General features: G+C 37.3%; 1 protein-coding gene across 2 annotated transcripts in view; it reads right to left on the bottom strand.

The window, feature by feature from the left end:
• Positions 1–20,109, bottom strand: part of TRPC6 (transient receptor potential cation channel subfamily C member 6) — a 143,344-nt gene that overhangs the window by 23,669 nt on the left and 99,566 nt on the right. The window contains exons 3-5 of one of the 2 annotated variants that reach the window (XM_065944153.1): positions 15,278–15,463; positions 13,481–13,645; positions 5,782–5,998 (exon numbers count right to left, since the gene is read on the bottom strand). In XM_065944153.1, the coding sequence (XP_065800225.1) occupies positions 5,782–5,998; positions 13,481–13,645; positions 15,278–15,463 (568 nt within the window). The remainder of the gene's footprint in view (positions 1–5,781; positions 5,999–13,480; positions 13,646–15,277; positions 15,464–20,109) is intronic. The other variant, XM_065944154.1, reaches the window with a different exon arrangement.

A 20,109-nucleotide genomic window follows, 5' to 3' on the forward strand; every position in this document is an offset into this window, starting at 1 on the left:
GCATGGGTTGCTCCTCACCAATGACTGAGGGCACCCCTTCTTGGGACTCATGGGACTCCTCCGATGGCTGACCTCAGCTCAAGGATCTCTTGACAGCCTTGTCAAACTTTCTTTGGACGGAATGGAGATCTTCTGTCCTACTTTCCTTCCCTCTCTCCTGCCCTCAGCATCAACCTTGCATCACGGTCTTACAGCCCTTGCAGGTTTCTTCAACTCCTTCCCATTTCTCTCACATAGAATTTCTCTTAATAAAATTGTTGCATGTTAAATTCTGTCTTTGCATATGCTTCTTGGAGGACCTAGACTAATATACAATGGGAAATGTTTATGTCATAAACATTCAAGCATGCCAAGTAAACATTTTATATATTCTATGATATTATGTTTAAAACAGCATAGTAAAAGACTAGAAGGAATTACAGGAGTATAGTAGTAGTAGTTTCTTCATGGCAGAATTATTATTAATGTTGCACATCCACTCTAAAACTTAGTGTATTACTTAGGAGCCTAGGTTTTGAAATCAGACACCACGGCATCACTGATGCAATAAACATAAACTTAGGCAAATTTTGGGAGATGGTGTGGGACAGGGAGGCCTGGCATGCTGCAGTCATGGATGGGTGACTGAACAATCACAGTCATCCATTTGTTAACTGTGTAATCTTTGGCAACTTACTGAAACTTTCTAAAACTCAACTTGCAAAATGGGCATGATAGTAGTTTGTACCTACTTCATAGGATGGTTATGAGACTTAAGTAACTTATGAAAAATGCACAGCACAGTGTCTAGCACTTGAAAAAATAACTAATTTTATTGAGAATTTACTATTTCAAATTTTCTATGTCTGGCACATATTTTCTTTCTTTGCTAAAAAAGAAGTAACTTTACCTCTATTATCTTTAAGATACACTAATCTCTGGTGTCCTGTCTCCTCCTAGAGTGATCTGGAGAAACACAACCTGAACCCCAACAGTTCCTCAAAGTCTGCTTCCATCAAGAAGTCTCCAGGGTCCCCTCGTTGAAATTAATCTTCCGCTCTTTCTCCCACTAATCACCTTCCCCAAATGCCCATATTTGTCATGAACCTTTATCAAAGAACCTATGTGAATCATTGTGGGGCCCTATAGGGGTTTTAAAAAGCCATGCTCTCTGTTCTTCCAACAACTTGTGCGTGCATGCTAAGTCACTTCAGTTGTATCTGACTCTTTTTGCCACCATAGACTGCAGCCTGCCAGGCTCCTCTGTCCATGGGATTCTCCAGGCAAGAACACTGAAGTGGGTTGCCATTTCCTTCCCCACGGGATCGTCCCAACCCTGGGATTGAACCTGTGTCTCCCGTGTCTCCTGCATTGGCAGGCAGGTTCTTTACCACTAGCACCACCTAGGAATCCCCTTCCAACAACTAACTGTGCTTTTCTCAAAATCAGCATTCAATGTATCACACGACTTACTTATTTTCAAATTATTCCAAATTTAGAGAAGGCTGGGATTGAATTCATATACGCTTTAGTCGATCAAATTTATTAATAGGAAACACTGCATGTGTACACTCATGCACACACACATGCACACACACACACACAAACTATGAGCAGAAATGAAAAAATCTGAGGGCAATCTTTGTGTGGATGTTGTCCCTGGATTCCTGCCAACTTCCTCAATAGGAAACAAGGGTAGTTTAGAGTAGCTGAAAAATGGATTACTGGGGGTTTTAAACTCATATAGTCTAGCTGTTTTCAAAGCTTGTCTCCTTCTTCCCATTTCTCCTCCATCTTCTTCTCTCTTTAAAGGGTACAATTCTTGATAAAAATTATAATCTTCCCAAAGCTTAAAAGATAAAACAGATACAGCAAACCATTCTGTTTGAAGGAAGAATTTCCATGTTATATTTTCTGGGGACCCCCAGGCGTTGCCAAGCATGGTTCAAAATCCTCCATCTAGTCCAGTTTCTCCACAAGTAGAGAACTTTTCCACAAGGTCGAGCCTCTGAATATGTCCTGAGTTACTCCTACTGAAGACTGCTTATCCCATTGTTGACTTTGCAGAAAGTATCCCTTCACTGTGAACCTGTTAGTACTAATTCTGCCCTCAAGAGAATGAATCTGCTCCCTCCACTTTTAAATTTCTTAAAACAAAATTTTAAAAAAGCAAAAACACCTGTGCACTCATTAAATCTATTCTTCTAGAGCAGAGGTGGGGTGGCCATGAAGCTAATGAAATTTAAACTCTAGGATGCCTTGTTTGCCCAGGATCCTCTGAGGTCTCTGTTTGTCTTCTTTTTCTCTAAATGGGGCCCTCCAAAAAACTAAATTTCAGGCTTCACAATCCCCAGGTTCCGCCCTACCTCCCACCCTCCAGAGGAAGCTTCTCCAGTCCCAACAAGGGCTTTTCTATGGAGAAGCCACTCACTTTTCAGACGGCTTTCCACTTGGAATGCTCCCTATTTTGCCAATTGCCTGCAGCTGTGGTCTAGACAGAGTATGGATCAGGGACGTAATTACAGCCCTTGCCTGCAGTCCTTCCCTTCTGTTGAAGAGTCAGTCCAGCATTGCATTTCCTTCCTCAGCGCTCACAGTGGACATTAGGTTAAAACTGCTGCTTAAGACCTTTTCCTGTGAAGGTCACCAAGCACGTCTCCCCTTCCCTGGGTTCCTGCTATGCTTCTCATTTCTCCTTGGTTTGAGCTCGCCACTCTGTCTTGTCAGGATCTGCTGGAATGCAGATTCCATCATTCAGCTTTTCAACTTTTCACTAAAAATTATATCACTTTGCTTTCTGTGACCAATAATGTCAGCCTTTTCCTTCAAACCAGCTAGCATCTGACCTAAGTAGGCCACTTAATAATATTTCCAGAAGGTACAACAACTTTCAAGAAAACTCAAGAAAAATAAATATCAGTGTTAAAAACTGAACCAGGAGTCTAACACATGTTACAAAGTACCAGTTGTCCATTCTGAGTTGTTCATTGTTTTCCCTTTAAATGAACACTAAGATCATCTCTGAATCACAAATATAAAGGTTATTGGGCCAGTTGTTCCAAGGAAAATGCTTTTATTGGTAAAATTAAAAGTTAACATTCTTGGTTTAGGTTTCCAAGTGAAAAAGGAAAAACTTCTAATGCTTATATTAAAATAAAATATTAGTATGAGAAGAGCAAATTATCTTTGATAAAGAATCAGATGAACACAGATACATGTATATGTACGGCTGAGTCCTTTTACTGTTTATCTGAAACTATCGCAACCTTGTTAACTGGCTATGCCCCAATGCAAAAGAGAAAGTTTAAAATAAGAGAAAAAATAAAATGAACATTCATTATATCTAATCCCCTTACATAAAATTAAATGCTTTCAGTGTTTCACCTTGAATGAAAGAGTCATATCTTGATTAATATCTTTTCAGTAGGAAATACCACTTCTATATAAAACATAGGAACTCTTAAGGAAGATTTTAAAAATAATCATAGCCATTTCAAATTTATTAAACATTTCCCATGTGCCAAGTACTATATTATGTATGTTACACATACTAACACACACAAAATATGACGGCATATAGGCATTTAGCTTGAGATAAAGGCAATGTCCAAATGATCGTTCTTATTTGAAATCAAATATTCAAAGTGAGATGTAATATATTTCTAAGAGCTTTATAGCATAAGAAAAACCAATTAAATTAGAAAAGAAAGAGTGGATAATCAAACTCTTCTTTATCAAAGATTTACCTTAGTGATGCAATTCACATGTTAAGACACTATATTTCTCCTTGGAACATAACCAGGAAATGAAGTGATTCAGAAGTTTTGAATAACTCTCAATGCTGTTGAATTACCTCATATGCATTTAAAATGCTCATATGGTAATTTGTATAATGCTTAATAACATTTCAATTGATTATTCTATCAGCCCCAGAATGAGGAAGCCACGAAGATATCCCCTGCCACAGATGTGACATAAACCCGACTACAGATGCTTCTCCAGATCATTGGGGGAGAACCAAGCTGATGGACTGCCAGAGATTTTGGATTAAGATTCCTTGAGCTCTCTTCTCACGTCCTTCTCCACACATCTACCCTGCAGGACTTCCTGCATAGCCAGGACCTTATGGAGACAGCTGAAACTTTGTCCACAGCCTGGCTTCTCCCTGGGGTTGCATTTTCTATTATTTAGTAGACATCTTCACCTGGAAATCCCATGGGCACTTTAAAGTCAATCTCAACCCAAACTTCCTTACCAGCTTTTCATCCTCCTGGTCTCAATCCTTATCTTCCCTCTGTATTCTTCCTCTCAGAGACTTGCAGTCAGCACCGAAACCCAGCGTAGAATCCACAGCTCTCTCTTTCCATGTGCAATACATTACCAGGTTTTTTGAAGAGTATCTTTTACAAAGCTTTCAAGTCCTTTCCTCACTCCCTGACTTCTGGCCACACATTCCACACACGAGTCACTTCAGTTGTCTGCCTCAGAGCCACCCTCGACCTCACAGCCAACTGTGTTTTATGAGAGGTGAGGAATCACAGCAACCAATAGCTGAAAATCATCCTCTGGCCATGTCTCCTCCCCTCTCTCCCATCACTCACATCCATCAATGTGCCTGCATTATAGCTGAGCCTAACACATGACTTGGCAATGAGGTCTCAGGTATGGACCTAGTTCCACATCTTTGCTTTCAACACTTTGACTCATGCCTCGTAGGGTCCTCACCTCCCCATAGACAGTCAGTAGGATTAACATGCCCTTATCTTTAAAGTCCAGAGAAAGATATGGCAACCCACTCCAGTGTTCTTGCCTGGAGAATCCCGTGGACAGAGGAGCCTAGTGAGCTGCCGTCTATGGGGTCACACAGAGTCGGACACGACTGAAGTGACTTAGCAGCAGCAGCAACGGTATCTTCAGATTTAATGTATTGTCTAGGGAGACCTTCTCTGCCCCTTCCACATCCCACCCACTCAGATTTAGGTGCCCAATCTGTGTATGTTCATGACCCTCTAATAGCTCCTCAATAATATCATTTGTCACATAGTTTTCTTTGTTGACCTTACTTGCTGACCTGCCTGCCCCCCTCCAGCAGACTTAACTTCCTTGACAGTAAGGACTACAGTTTATTCACATTATTATCCTCAATAGGTAATAGCTACTGAGTCTATTCATTTATAAATATCCAATTGAAATATCTTTCATTTGCATTATATTTAATGTCAAGTAATATGGATGACTGATTGTAAAGACAGGATAGTAATTAAGACTGCATTCCCTCTGTTTCATTTTCCATCTGGGAGACCTAAAACCATAGTGTAGATGTTATTATTATATGATAGATTAGACCACTAAGGCACAAAGACAGTGTGTAATGTGATGGATGTAAAATGATCTGAACAGTTCTTAGTATATAACAAATGTTCAATAGATGTGAGTGGCTAGGACCTTCCGTTCCTATTAAATTGCAACATAAAATCATATGGTTATTTTTAAACTTGAAGTCACAGCTGTCCCAAAATATGAATGGCAGTTTTTCATCACTGGCAGGGTTTGATTCATACTATCCCATTCATTTTCTTCCTGGGTGTTTCTTGGAAATCTAAAAAGCACATGGCATGTGAGAGAACTGTGGTACTGAACATGAACCCTAGATAACTGCACTTTAAAAACACAAAATCATGTTGTGCAGAGCATTGTATTATGCTGCATACATTTATATAACTGACGTGTGAGGGAACAGGTGTCACTCAGTCCTATTGCTAAGGCTGCAAAAATAAACGATGAGAGAAAATCAGTCTTTACCTATTACCCAGGAAATAATGAGCATCTCCATCCATGAGAAGCAGGATGTTTTCATCCTGAACAGCTGTTTTGCATGATCTGTGCTGGTTTCATTAGGAAGGATTTTGGTGCCTTCGAATCTGTCAGCTGCATTCATGACTAGCAGTCCCAGGAAAATGGTGAAGGAGGCTGCGTGTGCTACAAACTTCATGAACGGTCCACGCATTATCTTCCCCATCTGCCACAAAACACACCAAAGGGAAGTCTTAGCTTTGTTCTGTGCATTTTGCAAAACACACGTGTGTACACACAAGAACAAACATCTGTGCTGTCCAATGTTCTTCTAAGATAATTATGTATATTTACAACTGATAATAGAAAAGTAATCCTTTATGCTAATATAAAATTTGGTCTCATTGCTCATCTACATATGCTGATATTCTGAATTGATAGTTAAATACATTCACTTCTATGAAATAATATTTAAGTTCTTAAAATATTATATGTAATACTGACAGAATATTTTATTAGTATAATAACAAAAGGCAGAGCAGAGTATCACAATTACTCATGAAAAGCAAACTAATTTAGTGGGCAAGAGGTGCTGAGGAAGAAGCAATGAAAATATTAAACTGAATCTACCTTGCCATATATACACCTTTGGTTGATATTTGCCTTGCGGGCTTCCCAGGTGGCATTAGAGGTAAAGAACCTGCCTGTCAATGCAGGAGACACAGGAGACATGGGTTCAACCTCTGGGTCAGGAAGATCTCCTGGAGAAAGAAATGGCAAACCACTCCAGTATTCTTTCCTGGAGAATCCCATGGACAGAGGGACAGAGGAGCCTAGCGGGCTACGACCGATAGGATCACAAAGAGTCAGACACAACTGAAGTGACTTAGCATTAGTACTATCTGCTTATGTACTTCATTGATGTGGGTGCAAAGAACTGACTCATTTGAGAAAACCCTGATGCTGGGAAAGATTGAGGGCAGGAGGAGAAGGGGATGACAGAGAATGAGATGGTTGGATGGCATCACTGACTCAATGGACGTGAGTTTGGGTGGACACCGGGAGTTGGTGATGGACAGAGAGGCCTGGCGTGCTATGTTTCATGGGGTCACAAAGAGTCAGACACGACTGAGCGACTGAACTGAACTGAACTGAACTGCTGTGGGTGCAGGTCAGGCTTCAAGTGATGTTGCATGCTGGAGATGCTGTAAGTGGAGCAGAAGTCGGGAGTACTGAGAAGAGGACGACCAGCCAAGGGCAGGACAGCAGGGCAGGTCCCGTCATGCACTGGACCAACGTCCTGGAATGACACTGCAGTGACAGTCCAGCATTTTAGGTTCAGGTTCCAGTTTCATTCCCTCATTAGCAATGAGTGAACTTTCTAAATTATGTGAAAATCAGATCCTTCATTAAAAATATGGAGACCATAAAAGCTCCCATGCATCAATAGTACAGGAATCATTCCCATCTGAGATGCATGTATCCTAGTCAGAGCAGAGGGGTGGTGTGTGCCCAAGATGTGTCTCAGGGGCTCTGTGCACCCCTAGAATGGTAAACAAAACTCAGTACATGCATGGAAGGATATTTTTGCTTAGGAGTGGGCTCATAGCTTTCAATAGCTTTTCAAATTAACTGATTATAACAGATAAATATAGAAATTAATAACACCACCACTTATCCAGTACTTGTATGTGCTAATTACTGTTTTAAGTGCTTTATTCTATTAATTATATGTAACCATTACAACAACACAAAGGGGTATGTGCTGCTGAAATGCCCATTTTACAGGTGAAGAAAAAGAGGAAGCGAGGTCCAGAAACTAGCTCCTTAAGTGGTAGAGCTGGAATTTGAATTCAGGTGTACTTGGGGATTCCCAGGTAGCTCAGCTGGTAAAAAATCTGCCTGCAATGAAGGAGACCCTGGTTCAATTCCTGGGAAATTGGGAAGTTCCCAATTGGGAAGTTGGGAAGTTCCCCTGGAGAAGGGATAGGCTACTCACTCCAGTATTCTGGCCTGGAGAATTCCATGGACAGAGGATCCTGTTGGGCTACAGTTCACAGGGTTGCAAAGAGTCAGACACGACTAAGCAACTAAACAGCATATTTGCTTAAGAGTTAATGTTTCCATTTGGTTTACAACCCAATTTCTTATTTTCTCATGGAAGTACATATACATGTAAATTCTCAGGGAAAAGAAAATGTTCTAAGGTTTTTAAAAAAGCTAAATGCTCTAATGGAAGAAATGCAATCAATATTCTCTGCTCCTACAAACTTTATCGGTCTATATGGTTTTCAAAATCATAAAAGTTAGAGCTAGAAGGAATCACATAGCTTAGTCTCTTCTCTCTTAATTAGAATCATTTTTTAAAAATTTTTATTGGAGTATAATTGCTTTACAATCTTGTGTCAGTTTCTGCTATACAACAAAGTGAATCAGGTATATGTACATACATTTTCTGCTCTTCTTGAGCCTCCCTCTCCTGCCATCCCACCCCCTGAATCGTCACAGAGCACGGAGCTGAGCTCCTTGTGCTATTCGAAGCGTCCTACTGGCTATCTATTTTATCCGTGCTATCCACGGCAGTGGACACATGTCAATGCTGCTGTCCCAGTCTGGCCCGCCCTGTCCCTCCTCTTCTGTGTCCACATGTCCACTCTCTATCTCTGCGTCTCTGCTCCTGCCCTGAAAATAGATTCATTAGTACCGTTTTCTCTAGGTTCCATTTATATGTGTTAATGTACGATATTTGTTTTCTCTAAGTTAGGCCAGGCAGAATGTCATGTTGTGCATGTGTGTGTGTGTATGTGTGTGTTTATCTAGATTAATAGATCAATCTAGTTTTAAGTCAAAGGATCCTCACAGTTAGATATATTGCAGAGCCAATCCAAAATTAATTTGTAAAAAGTTGCTGTAAAAATCATGTCTGAAAAGCATGTAAATGTTCCTTAGCTTGAATCAGAGTATTTTTTTGTGTTTCTTTCTAAGATCCTGTTTAAATAGAACACTTCTATAAAGTTAAAACAAATGCGAGAGAAAATAGGATTGATTTTCTTTTGCCTATTGTCCTCAGCCATGTTTTTCTTAAAATATGGACTGTTAAAAACTGAACATTAATGAAACTTTAATTTCTTTTCCATAGTGTACCACATATACAATTTTAATTTGACACTATTATATATACCATTTATTGTGACATGGCTATTTAATCATGTATTATGTAAAGTTTAATCATGTGTATGGCCTTTAATCATTTACTGCAAGGTTAAATATCTTTCTGGTGAAAAAATCTATTGTTATAAATATTAAATTAATTTTTAAAAATATTTCAATTTATTGACTGTTGTGGAAAACTGAGATTGGGGCATTGACTATTAGTAGTGAAATCCATGAAAAACTTATTTATTCCCTGCCTTGTTCAGGGTGGAATCAGAGGAAGCCTTCAAAATACAAAATAACAAAACTCAAGAAAGCACAAACTAAAATGGGAGGAGAAGAGAAAAGGCTAGGGCCGTAAAACAGAGTGAGAAGAGAACCACGCACGTTAGAGTGGACCTCAAGTCTGAGAGGTCTGGAGCTTGAGTTCAGCTGTCTGAACACATCTCAAGCCTGTGTTCAGCCATCCAGGGTGATGATCTGCACCTCCCTCCTGAGCAGGCTCACTCTCGCTCTTCATGGGGTTCCTGACCCTCTGCAATATGACCCCTTCATTCTATTCAGGGGGGAAAGAGGAGAATCAAGCCAAGGGCTTTAGTTGCTTCTTAAAGGTTGTGGTTTAAAGAAAAAATAAAACAAGAAAACAGATAAAAAGCTGGCTGACAGGAAACTAAAGTGATGTGTGTGGATATTCATATTTTCCATTTATTATCACAAATCATTGAGAGTTGCATTTCCCTATAAAGGAGATGCTAGGAGATTCAGTGGACTTTAGGAACCGGAGTTACTCCTTTGAGTTTACTATGAGTTACTCATAGTAAAATTTGTCATCTATATATTCTGTGATATAAACAAATTTCTAATTGACCAAAGTGAAAAACTGATGGAGTTTCAAAAGGGAGGGGATATTTGTATACCTATGGCTGATTCATGTTGAGGTTTGACAGAAAACAGCAAAATTCCATAAAGCAATTATCCTTCAATAAAAAATAAATTAATTAAATTAAAAAAACAAAAAACAAAAAAAGCACACACCAGGAAAAAAAAAAAACTCATTGGGCAAGGTCTGTATTTCGCTGGTATGATTATCTGGCTACAATACCCGTTCCCTCTCTGGGAACTACAGATCAGGTGTTATGCTACGAGTTGATGCTCTGACCAACTTTCAGCCCTTAATGCTGAACAAATACAAATTAGAAAGGTGGTTTTACAAAACAGATTGGCCTTAGGTATTCTAACAGCCACACAAGGAGGAACTTGTGCTATTTTTAATACCTAATGTTGTACATATATACCAGATATGAGTACTAATGTTACTCACTTTACTAAACACGTAAACAAAATGAATCAGGCTATGGATACTCCTGAAGCCGCCGTCACTTCACTTTGGGAAACGTTAACTAGCTCCCCATGGTGGAAAACTATCTAAATCGTAATAATTCTAATTGTTCTGTTTTGCTGTTTGCCTTACATCTGTAACTGTGTAACTGGATTTGTTTCTCGCCATCTGAAAGCTTTCATGTTAGAAATGGTTGTTTACGCTCCTACAAGTGCCAAAGCCTCCTCCAACTATTACTTGGGGACCCTGTATCAGAGACCCTCCATATGAGGGTTAGGAGAATATGCTGCCTCAGTGATTTAGGGACCACGCCCCTCAACAGCAGGAAGCAGTTATGGAACAAAAACAACGACCCTTTCCCTTGGCAACACAATTCTCCTAAAAGAAAAGGTGGGATGAGAGAGTCAATTCCTAGGCAGGTTGATAAGAAGCCCAAGGTCCACAAGGAGAGAGGGTCTGGGGTTCTTGAGGAGGAGACAGGAGTCTGGAATTCTCAAGGAGGAGGAAAGGACAAACTTGTTTTTTTTTTTTTCTTTAAACCCAGAACTGATGATTACACACAAAAAAACAATTCAGTTTAAACTCTGTACTAAGGATTATATAATGGCATTTTATCCTGCTTGAGGACAGTTTCTCCTTCCTGAAAAGCTTCTGACTAATCCTGATATCTTAGAATGTATATTATGGGAGTGGGTCTGGTAGGGTCCTTCTATTGTTAAGTTCTAATCCTGTCATCCTAAAATGTAAATTGCAGGAGTGGGTCTTGTAAGATCTTTACAACCTTGAGATGTTCTTTTGATTTATTGTAATAACTAATTTAAAAAGTACATAGCTCCCTTGCTAAGACTAATGAGGGGGGCATTCTCCATCCCTGTTGTGATGTCTATCTCAGAAGCTTTCTCTGCCCCTTTTTACTTTAATAAAACTCTGCTATACAAAAGAAAAAAGAAAAAAAAAAAAAACACAAAACTGATGTACCTGTAAAATGACTAAAAGGAAGAACTTTAAATATTACATCATATTCTTTTAGAGTATGTATTTATGATCAAATAGCTATTAAATACCAATAGTAAATAGAAAAGGTTGAAGCTAGTTCTAGCTGAAGCCAAAATGATTTGAAATCACAGCATGATCTATTTTTACTATAATGAGCATAAAACATATTTGGATTATGGTGGAAAAAAGAGAACAAGTAAGGACAAAAAAGAATTTCTTAAAGAGCAAACTAGAGGAATGAAAACCAAGCTCTAAACAGAAACAGGGATTCTGTCAACAGGATTCTAAACCAAACAGGTCTGGAATTTGATCTGGTACAATTTTCATGGGTGTTTTTGAATTTTTAAGTATTTAAAACAATATTTTAAATAAAAGTATCAATATAACTTGAGTAATTTTTCCTTATTAAAAAAAATTATCTAAGTTGTAATATTCATATCTATATCACTAAAGGGAAAATATAAAATATATTTTGTAATCATGCTTCAAACCCTAAATGAGAGTCAGTAAAATAGATTCTAGATATGAGAAAAAAATACCGTGACAGTGTCCTTTTAATTTGATTATTTGCCTGAATGATCCTAAATGAGGATGAAAAACAGATGCCAGAAAGAAACATAGTCAGGAAGAAGAAATAGTGAAGGAAATCAGGTTGATTAGGATTTAATAAAAAATTAAGAAACGTGCAACTCTAAGGACTGCCAGAAATAGTCTGTCAAACACCAAACCCTCTGAAAGGCATTATGCTTTTGAGCTCATTATGGAGATGGGCAATTATTCACTTTAGAAAATATATTACAGTTTAACTGATCACAGAGTAATAACAAGCATAATTCAGTTTAAATCTCCGAAGAACCCGGAAATGTCTGTAGAAGCAGAATAGGGACCACATACATAGATGTGGCCTATGTTCTAGTAAGCAGGATTAATTAGTTTTTTCAAAATGAAATCTGTCATTCCTATGAAAAAAGGAAAAAAAGAAAAAGTTTAACTTTCCAGAAAAAAAATGCATGCTATAAATTCTAATTCTAGTAAATATCACTATTTTCATTTATTTTCCTCCTTTATATTTTATTTATGAATCAATTTTTGGCCTTTATGGGGGCAACATTTATGATGATAGATTTTACCCTCAGGAGAAAATGCCCAGTTTCTAGCAGTTCCTATCTTCATCACTGGAAGTAATGATGAAGCTCCCGCTCTGTGAAAAAGGCTTTGCACCAGCTTCCTACTATAAGCCACTTAGAAGCATTCCTATCAGGTTAAAGCACCAAATATGTGACTAAATAATAATAGTAATAAAAATGCTGGCAATAAATTAAAAAAAAACAATGGCAAGATGTTTGGACCCATGTGTAACAAATGTTTGAAAATAAGCCATATCCGGGTTTAAGAACAGCAAGTGATTCAACTGGCATATCTACACAGCACATAAATAGATGGTCCCGCAGACATTTTAGCTACATAACTTTAGAATTATTTAAGCTTGACTCTCAGAGTTGAAACTTAAAAGGTTCCAGAAATGTGGCTTCCAAAATATGAAGAATAAGATTGTTGGCAATGCAGGGCAAATTTCTATGCCTGTTAAAGAATGACAGGTCAACATTTTCCAAACTTGTTCTGAAAGGCTAGGTTCATTTGAACAAACCAATTTCATCAAAGTCTGGGCAGAGGGAGTCTGCTAAAAATAAAAACAAACAAAAAAAGCTATCTTTGCTGTCAGGTTACAATGTATACTGTCCCAAAATAAATCCTCTTCATTGAAACAAGCATTGTAGGAGCATCTACACAATTGTCCTTTATTTATATTAAGATTTATTAGTTAAAATAAGTGATAAAAACTTTCATCTCAAATTTTGCCAGCGGGGGGAAAAACAAAAGGAAGCATTCTTTTATGACGTTATTTGAAATTCTGCTCAAATGCACGCCTCATTAAAAATGTAGAAATATATGCATAGGCATGACTAGAGAGAAGACAAATAGGAATAATCTAACTGAGGTTTTCTTTCACATATTACTAACGGAGATATTACAGGTGAATTTTGTCTTCCCATTGCTTTTAAAAATTTTCTTATAGCAAATATGGTACTTTTATAATGTGAACCCAACTCTGACTTCCTGACATTTTTGAGAAATAGAATTTTCCCTGCTTAACCGGCTCTGATACACAGACCAGACCGACTCGGGGCGGCGGCAGAGGGCCAGGCGTCACTGACATACCTTGCTGCAGGGGGCGAACCAGTAAAGCAGGGCCAGGAAGGGCAGGCCCACGGCCACGGCGAGCACCACCAGGAACTTGACGGCCACGGTCTGCTGCCGCAGGCCGGACAGGTTCTCGTACCAAATGGACAGGAGCTGCTGCTGGCAGTTCGGGTGGGCTACAAACTAGCAGGGATAACAAAACATTTAACAGCTTGATTAAAGAAGGGGTCAGCATAAGCCTTTTTCTTATGTCCCTTTCCCATAAAAATATTGTTACAATTAAAGAACAAACGTAAAGTATGTAGGGGACAAGCATCAAGCAATGTGGCAGGAGGTTCTAATACAGTTTACACAAATTCAAGGATTCAAGTTTATCAGACTTTTCCTTTAGGACTAATGGGCTTTCAAAGCATAGACAAATTTTGAAAATTTAGTGTTATAAAAAGCTTCATCAATATTTTATATGAGGCCTTTTATGGTTATGCACTTTTTCCATCTAGAAGGAATGATATAAAGATCCTGCTAATTTAGACATCCAAATACTTTTTTTTAAAAAAAGTATATTACCTTTTCTGCACTGACCTAAAGTACTAAATGTATTTTATAGTAGATTCCCATTTGCATATGGTCTTTTTATGGACTACCTATTCTATTCCATTGATATATTCCTGTGCCATAAGCTCTTTCAAATAAGAAAATTATATCATCAAATTTCAGAATTTTTACTTTTCAGAATATTTTTATTCTCACTTATTTAATTTTTACAGATGAATGCTACATATGACAGAGAGCATTATTTAATATACAAAAAGCAACAGTCCAAAATAACAATTGCCCAAGAATATTAAAAGGTTAGACAAAGGACAGATTATATAAAGGAACTAAAAATATTTCCTAAGGATGATTAACAGTCAAAGACAATTAAATCAAGATACAATGTTTGTCTTTGTAGAATGGTAAGGTCTAATGATACATGAGTGGAAGAAATAAGCCCTTCTATACACTGTTGACATGTGTACCTTTTTTGAGGGAAATTTATCAAATGTTTTGAAATAACAAAAACTTAAAGAAAAAAATGGACACCCTTAAACAGTAAATGGATTAAATGAACATAATAATATAAATCAGCACACTGATATATAGGCTTTGAAAAGATTGAGCAGATGTTTACATACTGATATGTGAAGATGTCCAACATAAATTTATGGAGAAAAATAGAATACTGACTATTCTCCATTAAGAAATAGGAAGACAGAAAGGGGTTCTGTCTACACTGTTTGAAAGTCAATCATAAGTCTGTATTACTTTTATTATAAAATCAACCTTTAGAAACTGTTTTTTTTTAAAGATATCTTACATAACCTAAGAAAGCAGTCAAGAATAGGAGGCACTGCCTGAAGACAGAGACTAAAAATATTCCACAAATAAAGATGCAAGAGATTCAAATGCACTAAAGAAGTAATTGAAGGCATTGGTCCAGAATTGGACTAAATTAATAAATGGAGATTGGTCTTAAATAATGATGTTCCCATTCTATAACAAATGCCTTGTAGTTTGAACACACAAAGCCATTTTTACATCATTCGTTAAGTAAAAGAAAGTGTCAATCATTGCAGAAACAAGTCTAGATTTTAAAGACCAGCATTTAGTGTAGGTGAAATGTCTCACAGTCAGGCACTTAGAATTTACAAGAGACCCTACCTAGAGCAATTAATCAGAAAAACCCAGCTTAGCCTAATTATGCCAACCCTTCATCTTGATTTAGCACCAATAAAAAATGAAATAACATAAAAGGGGCTTTGTGCCTGATCTTACTTTTTTTACATCATACTTAATGGCAAGTTTTAAACGGCTGAGGTTAGGACGGCCGTGATCTCCACCACTGTGGCGTATTTCAACATCCCCATTCAGAATGGCTTCCACTTCTTCAGTATTTCTGCACAGATCAAGGAGTCCAACAACGAAATCTTTGCACTGCATTGACAGTTTTTTGTAGTCATTCTAGGAAAGATAAAGCAAAGCAAAAAAAAAAAAAAAGTAGAAGTATCACATTTTACTATGTTACACTATAAAATTTATCAGTGATTTGACTGTAGAGAAAACAAAAGCTCTAATTTTAGGTTTATTATTCTTTTTAACATGCTTCAGTTGCTATTCTGTTGAGTGAGCTCTAAAATATATTAGCATCATGAAGATTGTCTTTATATCCCTGAAGAGGAAATTTGTCTAAAACACAACCAAAGTTGTCAAAAAGTACTGTACTACACCAAACTCACTTCCTGATTCGGGAGAAATAAAAAGCAACTCTTCCCATATCATGATCATACTTTTTGCACACATCATATCTCCTATGTTCATAAATTCATCAGCTAGGCACATAATACATATATTTGCTAGGTCTTTGGAAGACCTTATATACTGTGTTGATGAACTTGAGAAACACAGAACATTTGGAAATGTTTCAAGAAATGCAAACATATATCACTAATCTATTTACTAAATTGTTATTGAGGAACTTTGTTTATCAAACATGGGATCAAAAGGCAAGATCTAATATAAAGTTCACAAATTGAGATTCGTTGGATAAAAGGAAGTTTAATGAAAATGTTTTCATTATAAATTACTGCTGAGGACCGAATAGCATGTTGAGAGGATTTAGAGACTATAGATCATATTTAAACATCAAATACTCATTTTGAATTTACATACACCATGTATGTATATCTTCATTTGGGTCTTTCTAAAATTTCCTTCCTCTGTATTCTCTTACATGGAAATAAGGCCATTCATAACCCAATGTTAATAAAGAAAATCTATTAGCTAGAATTTGTTGCATTGCAAGTGGATCATAGAATCTCAGTTAATCTTCACAGTCACCTTGATCACTTAGGTTATGTCCAAAACTGTGCAGCTACTAGGTACCAAAAGGAGGCTTTAAATTTAACCCTGTTTGGCTACACTTTGCCTATAAGGGTTTTGTCACTTTGTCTCTTTGAAGAATGCTTTTTTGTTTCAATCTGTGAAGAGCTGCAAAGTAAGCCAGGTAAATAGTATTCCCACTTTGTACATCAGAGAACTAAGGTCCCTGAGGTCACAGCCTCCACAGCACAGTTTACTCTTAAATCAGCCTTGCAGATTCAGAATTAGTTGTCTCCTCCATTTTGAAGTCACCAGTGTGTTATAGGTTAAAAAGATTCCTTGCAGGGATCAAGAGGAGAAGATATTGGAGAAATAGGAGAGGCTCTAGATGTGAGTCTATAAGTAATATTGGGTTGAGTCTATAATGGAAAACAGTTTCATCCTGAATATATGCAAAGCACCTACTTGGGCATCTCCCTGTAAATCATGCCAAGTTTCACTTTGCTAACTGTAGGTTCAAACAGATCCTATAAAAGGAAATTTATAAACTATGTCACAACTGAGAATGACTCAAACTACTTTTCACAGGTATCTGGTCAGATAATATAAATAAGGTCACGAGGAAACAGCTCTACCCCTTTCATGATGTCGTCAGTTAAGGTCATGGGGAAGATTTGAGGTGTGGAAGTACATATGTTGTCCATGTCCACTATTCCATGTTATAGTGGTTAGGAGCTTGGGCTTTTAAGGTTAGATATGTGCTACATGCATGCTAAGTTGCTTCAGTCATGTCCGACTCTTTGTGACCCTATGGACTGTAGCCCGCCAGGCTCCTCTGGCAATGGGATTCTCCAGGCAAGAATACTGGAGTGGGTTGCCATGCCCTCCACCATGGGATCTTCCTGACCCAGGGATCCAACCTGCATCTCTTATATCTCCTACATTGGCATGCAGGTTTTTAACCACTAGCACCACCTAGGAAGCCCAAGGTTAGATATACTCATAATCAAATCCCAGCTTTTCCATTTTTTAGCCATGTGATCTAAGGTAACTTAAAATCAATCTATGAAGTAGGTGCTATTATTATTCTCATTTTACAGATAAAAAAAACAAGGCTTAGTGAGATTAGTTGTGCTAAAGCAATCACACATTTCTTTATATATAAAGAACATATATAAAAAATATATATAAAGAAACTATATATAAAGAAGTGAATATCAAGCACTTGATAAAACATAATTATTGTATTATATAATCAGAGGCAAGACCTGAAAACAAGCTGTTTCTTGACATTAGTAAGAACCCTTGGAGTTATGACAAAATTTAATATACCTGGCCTCTCTTCTGTTTGTAGCGCTCAATTCTAGATGTATCCTTAGTCCTTATGGAGACAAAAATGTAAGACTCAAAACCAATACTCTCTAGAATTCCAATAAGGCTCATGTGAAATTAGATATTTCAAAGGAGGGTATGACCCTTCAAATATGGGGTAATACTGTTTAGTAGAAACCACATGAATTGATAAAGTACAGGCGTTCTTTGCTGTACAATATCTTAAAAATTGTTTCCAGCTCATTGCTCATTCACAAGATATATTCCAAGCAAAAACAAAACCAAAACCCATTTTTTTGAAGAAAGAAAAAAATAAGACTGCTTTTAGAAATATGCTTTTTTTTCACCTTGGGAATCATTTACAAATGTTTTCATATTTATGTTCTCTCACACTGAAATGTAAACTCACTTAAAGTGAGATATTGGCAGTGGTTCATGAGCCAGACTTAACACTGTGATTTCAGTTTTTTGAAAGAAAAAGTGAAGCTGGTGGTTGATTTAATTCTGTCTTTGGCTCACACAGTCACACCATACATTAATAAATTAAAAGTGGGTGCTTGACTATTAACCTTTGACTTATAAAGAGATGACTGATAGTGGGTTAATAGAACATAAAGATTATAAAACATAAAAAGACCCTGGTACAATTATCCTTTCAAAGGGTCATTTCAGTTGGACTTTTATATAGTAGAAGATATGGTGTATAATTTTAATGCATAATTCCATATAAAGAAAAGTCTGGTTTATAGAAATTAAAAGGATGAGGAAAATGCATGTCTTAATTCTCATGAATCAACCCTAATTAATTAAACACTAATTAAGTGAGTTTTGGATAAGGGCAGACCTGGATTTCAAGTTAAGTACAGTCATCTACTAGGTGCATGAGTTGGGCAAATTATTTAAGCCCTTACAGCCTCAAAATTCTTATTTGTAAAGTGGAGATAATATAAGCTTCTTCCTAGGGTTGCTGTGAAGGTCATACAAGATGACAAATGCTAACTTCCTGGTTCATGGATGGGTTGAATCAATGGTGATTATTATTGTTGTTTTCATCATTTCACAAATACCCAAGTCCTCTCAGTACCTTGACACAAAATTGCACTAAAAAATATAAAACCATGATGAAATTCCTAGTGATAAAGGATATTTTCACATACTAAGGCATGGATAAGTCATTCTGGCTAATACATGAGTTAACTTAAATTTAAGCTAACTAAAATAGCCTGTTTGTGGCCTGTCAAACATACATTGTACATCTGCTTTAATTATTAAGAAAAGGGCACATTGACCAGAAGTAAGGAATGTCCATGTTAAAAATAAAAACTAAATGCCTCCCTTCCTAGGAAGCCAATACTGGTCCTCCTTTTTGGTAAGATTCCTTTCCCAGGTGCCAAGGCCATACTGACTAACAGTGTACATGCTGACCTGTGTTTTGAAACCTTGAAGGAATGTATCTCTGACTTGCTTAATGTTCTTTGTTGTGACAAGATAAAAAACTGTGCTAAAAACCATGCTTTTCCAGATCAGTTCTTCAAAATTATGAGAGGCTGTCTTCCAGGCTTCAGTTTGGCTCAAATAAAACTCTTTTCTAAGCCTATTGTAGATTGTTTATTGATTATTTTCATCAACATTGAGTATCACTTGAATGTACTGAAAATAAAACAATGATTCACTCATTTATTATTTCAACAAAAATTCTACAAATATTCAGCAGCTAGTGCTGTGATAGATACCGCATTCTATCTCAGATGGAATTTTTAAAATGAGATTGCATTCTTGAAGAATAAAGAAAGCATAGACTATCATTATCCAGCTAAGTGACTGAATTAACCAGCCATGCTCTTGGAACCACAAGCAACTCTAGGGCTTTTCTGCTCTTCAGAATAAATGTCACTAAATTCACAATGATCCCTGAGCCCTGTCACAGCTGGTGTACAGAAGAGTAACACACATTTATACAGCACCTACTATGCAGGGTTGTGAGCGACAAAAAAGGTAATCGAGATAAGTGCTCGAGGCTGGTGCACTGGGAAGACCCAGAGGGATCCGGTGGAGAGGGAGGTGGAAGGGGGGTTCAGGATGGGGAACACATGTAAATCCATGACTGATTCATGTCAATGTATGGCAAAAACCGCTACAATATTGTAAAGTAATTAGCCTCCAACTAATAAAAATAATTGGGAAGAAAAATAAAATTAAAAAAAAAAGGTAATCAGATACTGCTCTAAAGAAAAGGTAACAGGAGGTGAGATACAATTTCAGACAAGAACTGAAGACAGACATTTTCCTAGATATGTCAGATGCTACTCATTTTTATGTTGATCGTTGCCATGGCAGCAGCTACTTATTTAACTTAATATGGTGTTTGATTACAGTTTTTATTCTTCCTTCAGCATAGAAATTCTCAGGTTCAGCTGAAGCAATGAAACCTAAAGAGCAGCCATGAAGGTAAACAG

Source organism: Muntiacus reevesi, chromosome 9 (genome assembly GCF_963930625.1).
Source record: "Muntiacus reevesi chromosome 9, mMunRee1.1, whole genome shotgun sequence".
NCBI classification, from domain to species: Eukaryota; Metazoa; Chordata; class Mammalia; order Artiodactyla; family Cervidae; genus Muntiacus; species Muntiacus reevesi.